The 14,283-nt window shown below is 52.6% G+C and overlaps 5 protein-coding genes across 5 annotated transcripts; 2 read left to right on the plus strand and 3 right to left on the minus strand.

The window, feature by feature from the left end:
• Window positions 1-636: 636 nt before the first annotated feature.
• Window positions 637-2,571, minus strand: RFT1 (Oligosaccharide translocation protein RFT1; the record flags this gene model as incomplete). Its single annotated transcript, XM_066131753.1, has 2 exons — window positions 637-845; window positions 1,041-2,571. 2 exons carry the CDS (start codon window positions 2,569-2,571, stop codon window positions 637-639), a joined length of 1,740 nt encoding a protein of 579 aa, XP_065987845.1.
• An 835-nt stretch (window positions 2,572-3,406) lies between these two features.
• On the minus strand, window positions 3,407-5,068 carry SRPK_5 (Serine/threonine-protein kinase SRPK; the record flags this gene model as incomplete). The annotated part of the gene is made up of 4 exons (XM_066131754.1): window positions 3,407-3,606; window positions 3,700-3,865; window positions 3,931-4,630; window positions 4,743-5,068. 4 exons carry the CDS (start codon window positions 5,066-5,068, stop codon window positions 3,407-3,409), a joined length of 1,392 nt encoding a protein of 463 aa, XP_065987959.1.
• Window positions 5,069-5,409: 341 nt separating this feature from the next.
• serA_1 (D-3-phosphoglycerate dehydrogenase) lies at window positions 5,410-6,564 on the plus strand (the record flags this gene model as incomplete). The annotated part of the gene is made up of 1 exon (XM_014688512.1): window positions 5,410-6,564. One exon carries the CDS (start codon window positions 5,410-5,412, stop codon window positions 6,562-6,564), a length of 1,155 nt encoding a protein of 384 aa, XP_014543998.1.
• Window positions 6,565-6,729: 165 nt separating this feature from the next.
• On the minus strand, window positions 6,730-8,632 carry ITP1_3 (Itaconate transport protein; the record flags this gene model as incomplete). Its single annotated transcript, XM_014688511.1, has 7 exons — window positions 6,730-7,288; window positions 7,353-7,714; window positions 7,772-7,784; window positions 7,838-7,892; window positions 7,959-7,974; window positions 8,037-8,144; window positions 8,198-8,632. The coding sequence occupies 7 exons, from the start codon at window positions 8,630-8,632 to the stop codon at window positions 6,730-6,732; spliced, it is 1,548 nt and encodes a 515-aa protein (XP_014543997.1).
• A 2,791-nt stretch (window positions 8,633-11,423) lies between these two features.
• Window positions 11,424-12,546, plus strand: aclN_2 (Aspirochlorine biosynthesis protein N; the record flags this gene model as incomplete). Its single annotated transcript, XM_014688510.1, has 2 exons — window positions 11,424-11,960; window positions 12,052-12,546. 2 exons carry the CDS (start codon window positions 11,424-11,426, stop codon window positions 12,544-12,546), a joined length of 1,032 nt encoding a protein of 343 aa, XP_014543996.1.
• Window positions 12,547-14,283: the final 1,737 nt, after the last annotated feature.

The raw sequence follows: 14,283 nt of genomic DNA on the forward strand, positions 1-14,283 counted from the left end.
ATAGGGAATGTGCCGATGACTATCTTCAGCCGTGAGAAAAAATTGATTGGCCCTTCCCAAGGCTCCAATTAGTTCAAGGCGACCGTGTAGTCATAATCTAAAAAAAAAAAAAAAAAAAAAAAAAAACAGCTTGGCCGGCCTCGAGGAAGCTCAACAACGCCGGTATCTATTGCTATTGACCGCTTCACAAGAAACCTGTGTAAGCTCTAGGATCAAGGGACTACATGTTAGACATGGTATATGGAACAACGAAATTCAAAATACCAGCTATTTATTGATGAAGAGCTCAACGTGGTATACACGTCGAAGAGCGAGGTGCCTTGGCGAACGGGCAAGTATGTCCACCTGGTAGAAGCTTGGCGTCGGAGACAGTGAGAAATTCACGAAAGTTGCGCTAGGAGCCTTAAGATGACGGCATTCAAGGAAATGTGGCCAATATCGAGAGCCCATTCACTGAGTAATAAAGAAAAATTACTACCCGCGCTAACGGAGGCTCCTCCACAATCGCAGTGCAGCTGACTACCTAGGTAGTCATACAATACCTAGTATGGACTTGTCAAAGCGCAGAAGTAGTCGAAGAGGCCAATCGTCCCTATTATTGAGAGATTGACGGCGTTGTGTCTATTTCTGGCAAATTCATTTTCGCGGATGCTTGGGGTGGGTGTGCGTCTGCAATGTCACGTAGGTTACTTCTGGCGTTGCTGATTGAAGACCAAGGAGAATCATGTGTATTTGCCTCACGAACCTGGTGAGGTATCTTGCTCTGGCATTATTGCTATTTAGCGGCTTTCCGATCCCGTATAGAGTGAAAGCATTCCAACAGAAAATGTCGTTCGAGAAGTATTCTGTACATCTGTCAGAATTTGGCAAACTACAGCGAGGAGGGTTAATTGTGAGTGCGTGTACACACATTGTAAGTAGAAATGGCACGGCTGAACCCGCCACTTTTGCAAGTATTTTGACTGGATTCGTTTTCGGCTCATCTGGCGAATGGAGCCAATGCATGAAAACCAGCGTTGAGAGTGACACGGCAACTATACCGCCAGGTACTATGCTTCTAATGGATATATCTGACCGATTGCGGCGAAAGTAGGCTTTAATAAAGGCAGAGCTCCAAATGACGCGACACAACATGTTGATGATGTTGGCGAGTACAAGGCCCTGCGCACCGAGGGGGAAAACGCGCATGAAGACGAAGGCGGAAGCGGCAAAGGCCACGGAAAATACTCCCATCCACATCGATTGCCGCTGCACCTCTGTCTCAGACGCAACAGATGCAATAAAAGATTCGGTGATGCCATTGAGAGCCAAAAAAGGAATGTAGAAACAGTAGACACCCAAGACATCCCCGGCGCCATCGTCTGTCCATCGTTTCCCTGCGACAATGGACAGCAGCGGCGGGGCGGCAAAAGGACCAAGACCTACCGCAATTGCCGATAAAATGGTGTACAGCCTAAGAAGAGTCTGCAGGTTCTTCTTGGCTTCTTGCACCGCTGCCGATGGTTGAGCATCTTTGGCGTCCTTCTCGGTTGTCGATGCGGCGGCCAGCAGTTGCGAGAAATAGCTCCGACTACTTTCCTCTACGGGCTGAAAGAGCATTCGGGCCAATAATCCGCCGTAGTTGTTGGCCATGGCATACACACCCTGCATTTCTGGCGTGGAGAGTATAGATATGAGAAAAGTATCGCCCTGTGTGAGGAGATGCTTGACGACACTTTGGATCATCATCCTACTGGCAAGGGTGACGGTTGGTCGGTAGAAATAGGACCATACGTAGTCTGCGCCGGCCATGCTGTCGGCCGCCATAGCTTTTGGTAGCAGCGAAAAGCCAATGGATGTTGCGAGGCCGTAGCCAGAGACAAAGTAAACCAGCAACAATGACACGCCGTAGGTGAGTTGGCCAAGTGCAAAGGGCAGGACGCCAATATCCAGCCGCTTCCTTGACGCCAAGACTGTAGATGCAAACACAGCCAGACATCGTAGGAAAGTAGCAGCTGACTCGGCTGTGGCGCGGGTGCCAAACTGCAAGCGCCTCTGCATGAGGACGAAGCATGGCTCGGAGAGCAGCTCTACCATGGCGGCCAAATCATACAGGTAAAGCGAGTGGACGAGGTATGGCGTCTGCAGGATTGATTCGTTGGCGTAGGCGAGGTACATCCATCCGAGTCCGGTGCTGACGAAGAGTCCGAGTACAATGGCTAAATAGCCCAAGTTGACAACCGCCTGACTGTCGCGACGTGTCACGAGCAGCTGCTCATCTTGCTTGTCGCTCTTGGATGATGGCGCTGTTGTGCTGCCCTGGCGCTGGATTGCGACACGCAGGCTCTCTCTTGCAAAAAATAAAACCGACAGGTAATACACCTCAAGTTGGCTAGACAGGCCCACGAGCCGCGGCGTCAGGAAGCGCAGCAGGAGCTGGTTGGCAACAAAGGTGATGAGGCGAGATATCAGCTGCAAAAGGATGAGGAGGGATGCGCCTTTGACCATGGATGGTCTAGTCGGTTGAGAAACGGCGGGCGACGAGGCATCGTTGGCATTATGGCCGGAGTTGTCCTTGGGCGATGAGGCCATGTTGGCGGAGACGGGCGCCAATGCCGGGTCGCAAATGGTGAATGAGGGACGGTTTCGCGTGATGTTGAAGACACGGTGGATAATTTTGCTGTGAAGTCGCCGTGCAGGGTTGGGATCCAGCCGTTGACCCTAGCTAGGCTAGTGCTACCAGACTACGTACTGCCCAGGTGCCATGTTCAAAGACACAGTTGACCCCTGTCGTTGGTGGGCCAAGTCCCTGAATCTAGTCTACGATCCGCCTTTAGGATATTACTCCTAGGCTCGGATCTTGAAGTGGTGCATGCTTCAAGCAGGGGAAAAATGCGCACTGCATGCCAATTGGCACATGTGGTCAAGGGTGCATGACATTTATTGAAGTAGTCACGCGCCCGCCGCAGATGCGACTATTTGTGAGTTGACGTCTCGGAAGAACTTTAGTCCACAGACCCCGGGTCTCTTTCTTACTGCTAGCCAACCTTACCAAAGACCCTCGTCATATATGTTTCTTAAAGTCTTATATAATCTGATTAATTAGGTCAGGCTGTATGGAAAATGAAGATGATTCACCTGCTCTAGACGGGGATCTCGAAGTTAAAGGCGGGCTGAAAAAAAATCGTGCTTGGAGATAATCGCAACTCTCTACAGCAATACCAAGCCTCTCACCCGTAGGGGCTAAGACTGGTCTGAAACTGTCATATTTTGTAAGATAGAGCTGGATGACGAATCGTCGTTTATCTTCTTCTGTGGGGGTCCTGATTTTACCATTATTCGCCGTGTATCCACAATAGCCTCATGAGGAGTTCTTTTAAATCCAGGTAGGTGCTTTGGAAGAGTCAGAGGGGGCATGCTATAATGTTCATGTCGCAGCCGGGTTCTTTTCGGTTTTGAGCCAAGGGTGAAAATGGCCTTGCAGGCATGTAAGTCGATCGTTAGGAAGCCATGCAATAAAACACTCCATGAAGCTGACGAAATTTTCCTTATCCACTCCTATAAAGTCACCTATAAGAGACTCAAAATCCTTCTTTGGTGGTAAAGGAACAGGGCCCTTCCATTCACCTGGTACAAGAGAGACGTTGTTAGTAACCGTTGATAGAAACAGGTATATCTAAAGTGATATATTAGCGCAATCCATCATGGACAGGCACTTACCGTTTTGGTGCCAGTATTTACGTGATACCTCGCTGCTTTGTAGTAATTCCGGGGGTGGTGGACCAATGAGTGCAGTAATAGCTGCAAGATGATGAGCGTCGTTTAGCTCCCGAGATTCATGGTCATAGACATTGAAGAGGCTCTCTCCCCTGAGAAGATCCCAGGCCTTGGTAAAGAGATACGCAGTCCATTAGATAGAGTACGTGCAGCGGAAGGAATTTTGGGCCATACCAGAAGACCCGCGCTCCAGGCATCTACGCTATTTCCCCATAGCATATTGAGAATCACTTCGGGGGCCCGATAAGGTACAGGCATAGCGTTACCACGATGCTCACGGCCAATTCGTGCTTGTCCCAAATCACAGAGAATGAGAGGGCCTTTGCCACCCAACATGTATTGGGAGACTTGAGTGACGGCATCGCCGATAACCTTGCGGGGTGATGGTTTATGGATCTCGTTTTCTTCCACTGTGGAAAAAATCGACTTGTTCACAATACCGATGAGTAGATTGTCAGAGTGAACATCTAATAGTTGGCCAATTAGCTGCGCACCTTCAGGTAATATGACGGAATAGTGATTGACGCGATTCGGAGATGCTTCGCTGTACGCACCGGTATGAATGATGCCCGCTTCGTGGAGAAAGTCCAGCGCAAGAAAGACTTGCGCGAGAGCACCAATGACAAGCTGCTCGGGGAAGGCACCATCTCTTTGGATCCCCTGTAGACTTCTCAGGCTCATACCCAGAGGTTCCATGACAAAGACTTCATGATTACCATTCGGGCCCTTGAGCGTGAATGAGTCGTGAAATTCGCGAACATGGTTCCGGCCGGGGTGGTCTTCGGCATGGTGCGCCAAGTGCCGATAGACAGCCAATTCGTGATTATACTTTAAAGAATTGATATGAACCTTCAGAACCCAGTATTTCTGGTTTCTAGCTTGGAGAGAATAGCGAGTCAGATAACAGGGCTCGCCGTCAGATGAAAATGAGGGGGGAAAGAAGAGAGAGAAAGAGGGAAAAAGGGGGTCCAGCAGGCAGATGTCACCTCAAATCGCGCGAGAGCCACACGGTCGAGGTTGCGCCGTAACCCAACTTCGCGACTATCTGGTAGTGGCCATAGACCACATGGCCAATTTTCATGGGATAGTATTCATCTCTCTTATAGAAAGGAAGCCGCTCCTCCTCAACCTTTTCAGATGAATCGATCAACTCGAATCCGGTAGACGGAAATTTGCGCGGCGGCGATGACTCAGAGGATTTAGAGAATGGCCGTGAGACTGCTGACACTGAGCGCGAGATTGCATTTGAAAAATGAAGGGTTGGTCGCGACGACAACAATGGAATTGAATGGAGCATGCGTCTTGCCCCCATCTTTGTGACGACTACTGACAAAACTAGGATCAATCGGCTGGCTTGTTTGTGAAGAGAACGCATCGGATGAATGGAGATTGGGACGTGTGGGGCAGAATATGACGACCAGTGACCTTTTGCTTCTCAAGGAATTAGGGAGACTTGTGCAACGTGCACATTTACTTGCTGAGGTAAGAATACCAGATATGTAAGATGAAATGGCCGCTCGTCAAGTCCATTTCCAAACCACATGCACTCCGTGCTTGCATACACACACGAGCCGACAACAACTTTGAATGTATTGACACCAGACCCATTCACTGCGTTTCGCTGCATGCAACGGTAAAGCCCAAGCTGGAAACATGCTCCTCCGGCCGTCACCCTCACTGTGGTCGTCTGTCGCAAGACAAAGGACGGCCACGAGACGCCCGTCGCTGGCCATCATCGACGACTACCTCAACACATCCGGCCCGCATTTCGCACATATTCCGTCCTCTAGCCTCCAGGTCACGACATTCAACGACACCATCCTCCCCGCCAATGAGACAGAAACTGCCCGCCTGGTGGATCGGCTGAAGCCCTTTGAGCTCATTTCCACGGTCCGCGAGCGCACCGCGTTCCCGGGTGCTCTGCTGCGCCGCCTGCCCAACCTGAAGCTCCTGCTGGCCACCGGCACGCAGTTTGAAGAGTTTGATCTCGCCGCGGCACGGGAGCTGGGAATTGCCGTCGTTGCGGCGCCAGGCCGTGGCCGGACGGACCAAGTCGCCGCGGGCCACAACATCAAGAAGGGCCGCGCCCATCCGACGACGCAGCACACCTGGGCGCTCATCATGGCCCTCGCGCGCAATGTGGCCGCCGACGACTGTGCGTTAAAGGCCGGCCACCAGTGGCAGAGCGGGCTGGCCATGGGCCTCACCGGCCTCACTCTGGGTGTCGTCGGGCTCGGCCGACTGGGTGCTGCCGTCGCGCGCATCGGACACCTCGCCTGGGGCATGCGCGTGGTGTGCTGGAGCGAGAACCTGACGCAGGAAAAGGCCGACCGCATGGCCACCGAGATGGGCCTCTCGCCCGACGGGGGGGTCGACGGCGGCAAGACGTTTCTCGCGGTAAGCAAGGAGGACCTGTTTCGTGGAGCAGACGTCGTCAGCCTGCACTACGTTCTGAGCGCCCGCTCACGGGGCATTGTCGGGGCCGAGGAGCTCGAGCAGATGAAGAGCTCTGCCATGCTGGTCAATACGTCTCGCGGTCCGCTGATTGACTCGGCCGCGCTTCTTGACACCTTGGAGCGCGGGGGGCTGCGCGGCGCCGCGTTGGATGTGTACGATGTTGAGCCGCTGCCCTTGGACAGCCCGTGGAGGAGAGCCAACTACTGGGGGGCGGGCGGGCGTTCACGGCTCGTCATCACGCCGCACATGGGATATGCCGACGAGGGTCTGATGAATGCGTGGTATGCTGAAACGGCCGAGAACGTCGAGCGCTGGCTCGAGGGCAAGCAAGTTTTGCATCGCATTGCTTGAATCGTGGTGAAGCTCACTCGCCATTTTCTCTAGATCTAGTCTAACCGCGCCGTCTCGGCGTCTATAGCATGGGGACTCGCCCTGGGGCTTGCTCTCATATTTCTCTTCAATTGTACAGCCTTTGTCTTTACCGTCATGCCTGTGGACGTGTACGTCTTGTCAGCTCTACACTCGCCCTGCTTCCTTTTCTGCGAAGCGGACTCTTCGCTCTTCCCTCCATTTCGGTCCATATCTGGTCACGGCGAAAAGCATTGGGCTCAGCACAATCATGACTAGTCCTACAAGCGTATACGCCCATCCGGTTCCCATGGCGCGGATCATGGGCTCTATCACGGCGGACCCCCCCGCCGCCATCAGACATCTCGTTAAGTTGTTGGCAGCCGAGGCCGTCGAAGGCGAATTGGGGTATAGGTCAACAAGGAGCAGGTTCATGCTATTATAGCAGGCAGTCAGGAACAAGGCCATGACAAAGGTGAGGACCAGCATAACGGCCATGTGCGCCTGCTTATCAGCGGCCCAGCCGAAGCCAATGGTCGCTGCCGCGCCCACGTAGATGAGCGGCCAGACAATGTTGATCCGGGCCTTCTCGATGGGGAACTTTCTCAAGTCATCGCCACGCTTCTTGTCGACCTGAAACCCGTTGGCGCGAGCGACCCGCGCATAGTTCCAGTCCTGGATATGTCCGTTGGCAACGATGGAGAGCGCCGCTCCGACTCCAAAGGGGCTGCAACTTGAACATTAGCGCGTGCGATTTATCCAGGGGCACGTCTTTGCAAAGGGAACCCTACATGTAGCACAGTCCTATCTGCAGGGTGTTGATGTGGTACAGCTCCGACAACAGGTTGGACAAGTTGGCTGTAACTGTGTACCAGGACGCATAGATGATGGCGTTGTAGAGGAGAATGACGGCGCAATCCTTCTCCCCAATAATCAGCAGCGCTTTGAGCGGATTTGGAAATCGGAAGCTACGCCTTGGCTGCTGCTTCGAGGGTGCCGCTCCGCCGGTAGCCCGCGCTGCCCTTCGACGAGCAAACTCGTTGAGTAGCGAGCGACTCCACCACGCGGTCGGCGGGATGGAGCCGTTGCCAACTACCTTTCTGGCGGTTTCGGGAACGGCAACGGCAAAGACGACCAGATACACGCCGCCGCACTGTGACTGTTAGCGTCGTGGAAGTATCGGAAGCCGGGACGCCCATCGTCAACGTACGATGGTAAGGAACCTGCGCACTGGTCAGTGGCTGTGGAATTTTGCCATTGGCGAAAACTACAGTACCAAAATATTGATCTCCAGCCGAGATATTGAGCAAGCACGCCTCCTAGAATGGGCCCTTTGGCGCAGTAATGACGTCAATACAAAACCGACGGACTCGTGTGGTACGTAGGGGAGCCTTTACCGACTGCTGGTCCGAGCTACCCAAGTGTGTAGTTAGCAGATGAAGCTATACATGGTGCAGGCGGCCGTGTGTGCGTACCATGATTCCACTTTGCGCAGCGCCCATGTACTTGCCGCGCTCGGCCGTGGTAGATATGTCGGCGATGACGCCGCTGTTGAGCGCATATGTGCCGCCGGAGCCCGAGCTCTGTCATCGTGTCAGTACATGGCCACCAAACGATTGGGCGGTCGCAGACGCACCTGGAGACATCTCAGGATAAACAAGGCCGGGTACGAGGACTGGGTGGCCAAGCCGATATTTGCCGCGATGTAGATGATGAAGGAAATCAGATACGCCGGCCGGCGGCCTGCAATGTCGGCGAGGTCGCCGTAAAAGGACGGCGCGAGGCCCTGGAAAATCAGAAAGGCAGTCACCGTCAGGTTCATCAACGACGGCGACACGTCGAGCGAGCTGGCCAGACTCGGGATGCTGGGGAGGTACGTATTTGCTGACAGGGGCGAGAAGAAGCCGCCCAGCCCGGACATGAAGACAATAAAGTGCTTCTGTCGCGGCGTGTATATCGAGTACAGAGCATCGAGATCTGCCGCGGGGGATTCGGCCGGGCCGCCATCGTCAGAGGAGCCGCACTTGTCGGGCGGAGGCGCCATCTCCTCCTTGGGAGCGCCCATAGACATTGTGTGACTGGAATTGATGCGCACAAAGTAAACCTACCCCGAGGACGTATCCTCTAGCCCTAGCAACAGTAGGACCACAAAACACAGCAATGGAGAGACGACTATATTTATCCTTGCCCCCCGGCGAGGGACATGGTTTCCAGCTCTGCTAGCATCGGCTTCTTTGACTGATGGATGCCGACCTTGGACGGGACATGTGATGCAAACACGGAGTGACACGGAGTGGACCAATTCGCTTATGTCGCTTCAGACAATTCTGACGAAGGCGCTCGGTTTGGGACAATATGCAGACTAACAGGCCAAACTACGTAATTAGGAACAAATCGCACAGGTTGGGCACACAATACCTGAGGTGCCAAGTGTCAAACGCCGAACCAGGGATAAAAGATAGGGAAGTAGCCGAAGCGCTAGATTCATGCCGTTGCTCTTCCCCCTCACCCGTTATACACGATGCTGACGCTCCATTAATAATACACTGCAACCCTAGGGTGCAATCTAGATGAGCAGCGCAGACAGGGGGACATATGATGGCCGCCCCAACCGAATCTGACGCATTGATCCCTGTCAATCCGGGCAGAGTCCGTACGTACTTGCATACTTCCGGCCACTGCGCGGGACTTGGACCAGCCAACGGGCTCACAGCATATGGGAGGTTCGACGTTGACCGCATGACAGGACGCCCGACCGCGGAGGGATTTTCGGCGCTCATCAATTAGTTACTGCAACCGGACCAGACCAGTTGACATTTGATGAAGGCGGAGGCGGGACGGCCCGCCAAAGCCGGTGAGTGGCCGCTTGGCGACGCCACTCCGGGGGTAAGCCGAGGATACCATCCATGTCTCGGCACAGTGCGAGAATTACGGTGGCTGGCACTACTGTATCACAGAAGGGGTTCCATCTTCAAGTGAAACGGGGTTTTTTATCCCTCCTCTTCTTCAAGAGAGCGGAATCTTATCATCTCAAAAGCCTCTTGTTATGTTGCCTTTTCCCAGCCAGTCATCAACAATGGTGGGTGCGTACAGTGTCACAAGTCAGTCAAACGCACGGTCCGATCTGACATGATTCCAGCCTCCACAACGATGACTGGTGCGGGTGGTCAACGGCAACATTGTCTCGGACGAATTTGTTGGCTGGTGGTTTGCCCAACACCCAGGGGAATACAGGCAGGTAATATACCCAAGGTAGTGAGGTTGCAAATTCCTCTCTAGGGTGGACGTTCAAAATACGGGGATCAAGAGAGACCTTGTCCTGCGGCGGCGACGTTTATCGGAAGCGCCACCCCAGTAATTTTGACCCAAGCTGCGACCTCGTGGAGAACGTATATGTACGGCGGGAGGTCAAAAGTATTCGAGTCCCTTCAAAGACTCTTCCCTAACCCTTTTATGGCGTTGTGTTGCACTAAACCCAGTGTCCCAAATAGGCTAGCCGGCTTCGCGGCATAAAGAGGGGGTCGAATATTTATGGCTGCTGACTGTGTACAGCCTGGCTGAATTCCGATGGGGCAACCGGCGCATCCAGTCTCTCTACTTGTATTCTCGCTTATCCTTTGAATATGCGCGGGTACTTGCCATGTATCTATTCCACTGGACCTTTTTGCGATACTCAATAAGTACATATGCATTTTTAGTACCGTGTGCGCCTTGTTTCAATGTACGTCTTTATATATGTGGAGTTCGTAATATAGTTGTTAACCCGTAAGTGACTTATATATCTTTCAATTTCCCATTGTTAATTGTTTACCCTTCTCGTTCGTCACCAAAATGGTGCCTGCGCACACTCAATGAGGCGGCATCGACAAGATGATGCCAGTAACGTCATTGCGATGCCATGTACGCAGGTCAGCGTCACATCTCCATGACCCTGCGGGTGGTTATAATAGACGATTTAAGCTCAGCCTATGTCTGTTTCCAGCCGCCAATTCGGCGGAGCTAGGACTCGTATGCCCGTGTAAAGGTTGTTTTTGCGAGACCCCCATAATGTTGTCGATGCGAGCATTTTGGGTAGTGATTCGCATTCCCGTCTGACTTGCTTACACTGCATGCCTGCATGTCGAGTAAGCAGAAAGCATAGTCAGAGAGTGACATCGCATCTCAGAAGCTTGACTGCTGTTGGCGGCTGCTTTCTGAGGATGGCCTACTCAGTGTACCTATGCCATACGCAGCGACATCCCGATGCGACTCAGAAGCAGATTTGAGTGCAGTAGCTCGTAAAGCATGACCAGCAGGTTGTCCATGATGTTCCGGAGCTGCAGATTTGTTTCTACTTCGCCCCGTTTCGCCTCTTCGCATCTACCTTCATGGAGAGCGCGAAGTGTTTTTCTTGCTATTTTATTAGTTGGCTGTGCTGATGCTCTCCATAATACCAAGAACAACACATGAAGATAGAGGGGAAGTGGACTGCTTGCTGCTGTTTGTGACGCGGTATGCGATGGCTCGCGGGTCAAGTGAGCGCCGTCGCACGACACGTTGCCGATCAATCACGTTCGCATCAAGCAGCATTGGCCAAGTCGCTTCAATGTAACACGCCCCAGCGGGATAAGGCTTCTTGTCTTTCTGTTGATTATCTCACTTGCTAGTCGTCAACAGATGCTCCCATCTGAGTGAGCCTGAGCAGAGTTGCCTAGACCACCTCACCTCTACTCTCAACTTGACGAGTATTTAGAGAGGACCACGGCCTATTGTCCTTCTTGATAGCCATGTACCAAGCTTGCATCGCGAAGAGGTCAATCAGAAATCTCTTATTGGCCTTTAGCTGCGTAATTATAGTATAGTTCTCGTCCTCGTTGCCCACAATGCTGTCGGTCACTACCCGCCTATCCTCAACCATCAGGAGTCGTCTAGTTTCTACGGGCGCAATCACAAGGCGAGGCCAGGCTACCCTCGCAACTGAGCAGCCTCAAGCTACGGCGAAAAATACAGCCCCGGGATGGATTAAGAACCAGCCCTTTGAGCATGTTCCATGGAAGAAGCCCAACGGGACGAAAGGAACTATTCGTTTCCTCGGCGCAACCAAGGATGGCAAGCCTGCCTTTCTCAACTTCAAAAAGGGCGAAGAACATCAGACCAATTTCGGACCCAGTCTCGAAAAGGTGGTTGACATCACAGATTTGCGCTACTTTGAGCCACGGACTACTCTTGGTGTGGAAGGCGTCGAATGGGTTCACGCCCCGACGACACTGTCTGAAGACAAACTCCTCGCCCCAGATAAGAACGACGTCGAGGCCTTTGTTCGGGGGCCTTACTTTGATGAGTGTGCCCAGCTGGTAAAGGAGACGGCCGGAGCAGCCAAGGCAGTCGCGTACAACTTCCGCCATCGCCGAATCGAACTGGTAAGTCTTCTACCTCTTTTGCTTTTCATCACCATTCTAGACCTCCTTTCCCTTTCGTCGCTCGATTCACGATTCTTACCACAAGAGGCAGACCACCAACCTCCATGACCCATACAACTTCTCGAGCAAGCCCCTTCCCAACTTCCACATGGACAACGACGCGGAAACCGCCAAGGTGAACCTGCGCCGTGTTCTGGGCGAGCAAGAGGCCGCCCGCTGGCTCGGCAAGCGCTGGGGAATCGTCAATGTGTGGCGGCCTGTTGGCGACGTCGTGAGGCAGTGGCCGCTTGCGCTCGTCGACTCGCGGACCGTAGTATATGGCCGTGACACGGAACCCATCTACACACTGAACAACTACAAGACGCACTTTACTGCTCTTCGGCCGCAATCCCATTTCAGCTTCTACTACGTGAGTAACTTGGCTCCGGATGAAGCACTTCTCTTTGTGGACTTTGATTCTGCGCATGAGGGCAAGGACACTGTCGTGGGAATGGCGCACGGTGCTTTTCAAGACCATAATGCCCCTGAGAAGATTCCCAGGCGCCGGTCCATCGAGGTGCGGTGCTTGGTGTTGTATGACAATTAGACTATTGGGAGGTTCCAGTCTCGTGGATGGGGATGTCTCAGCAACCGCGAAATTAATATAAGATCCGTGGCCCTCAGCTTCCGTGTGTAGATGGAAAGAAGTAAGGCGGGTTTTTCTTCCGCGGTATGGTTAAGCTTGATCGTCACCTCTGCTGAGGTGCCAGAAACTACTGGGTTATGTATTTTTTGGGTTGAGTAGCCATATTCTACAAGTTCTTAATAGCGCTTCTTCCATGTGCAAAGAAAAGGGTTAGGCTGTTGTTATATAGCAAGAGCTCCCAGGACCACTGGCGCGTTCTGATATCAGCGTTGGGTAAAGCACACGTTTTTTCGTAGCCTTGTAAGGAGACTTTAATACCAACAAGAATCTTCCAGATGAGTAATTTTCGGAATCTCTGAGATACCTTAAGCTCGCCCTTGAGGAGCTTCCCAGCAAATTTACAAGGAGAATCGGTTCAGCCGAACATCTTGACAGCTTTCATGTTGCCCATCATGGCGGGTGCGGCGACCCGAGCCTGAAAACGGCAGACACGTGTCAGTTAAGCAGGTCCAAAATGGCGAAAAACACCCACAGCAGAAACTAGCTGAAGCTATTCATATGCGTATAGTTTTCGTACAGAAAGGGGGTTAGGGTTAGGGTTGTAACCCGAGGACCAAAAAAAAAAGGCAGCGAGGATCGCCGAGGCATATAACAACTGGAAGGACGGGCACCAATCTCTGGAACAGGTGCCTAGATTTCGTGGGTTTGTCCGAAAGTGGATATGATCACTCCCTGTTGGTGCCTGTGAGAGTAATATCGGCCGAATCTTTGACTGCCGTCTGCCGAAGACAGTGGTAGCTTGGTCAATCTCGACTACAAGACCAGATCGAGCATCCAGTACGTTTAGTGCTAGTACTCAAGACATCTGTCAAACTTGCCAGGAGAAAAGAGGTATTTAGCTTGGACAAGTTTGAGTCACTCACCGCAAGTATCAGTGTAGACAAGTAAAATTGCTCCCGCGAGTGCTTGACCATAACGAGAGCGGTCTTTCTCCGCCCCATGCTGGAGGCTTGACACGGAGGCTTCGGTGAAAATGGCTGACGAAAGGGAAAACTTGCAAGAGTGAGTCGTGAGGGAATGGCGGAGAGAAAGGCGGGAGGTATACGGAAATTGTTGTTCGAAAAAGTCTGTGGCGGCCGGAAGTCCTTGTCCAAGAAGCTTCCAGCCTATTAAAGTTTCTCTTCATTCCAGTGCAAACATCTGGCCTTGGTATATCGTCAAGCTCGAGCGTGCTCTTGTAGATGAATTTAGTTAGCCCCTCATGGCTGCCTTGGATGGGAATCAGTCGACGTGTGCCGGTACAATGTTACATCTGCTTACACCACTGCGACTTGGTCTTGAAGCCGTGACAGTTCCTTCTTCATTTTGCTCCCATCTGTTGCAACGGAATGCCTAGGTTGTCCGTAATGGCAAAACATAGCTGGTTGCTATCCCCAGACTTCAACTTCGTCCCCGAAAGCGAGATCCGGCTCGGCCCGACCCGTACGCGAAAGCATCTTTGCCAAGTTATCGATTTGGCCTCTTCTTCGGGAAGCAGCCAGGTCTCCAAGTATACATGTCGCTCGTTCTACGCCGTGGACCACGAGGTGCGTCACGGCGGCTATGCCGACAGCCACCGCAGTCGCTATCGACGACCCCGGTTGACGCACCAGTTGACAGTTTTCTTCCGGCAATGGTGAAATATTAGTGTTTGGTGCA

The sequence above is a fragment of the Metarhizium brunneum genome, chromosome 7, assembly GCF_013426205.1.
Source record: "Metarhizium brunneum chromosome 7, complete sequence".
Classification (NCBI taxonomy): domain Eukaryota; kingdom Fungi; phylum Ascomycota; class Sordariomycetes; order Hypocreales; family Clavicipitaceae; genus Metarhizium; species Metarhizium brunneum.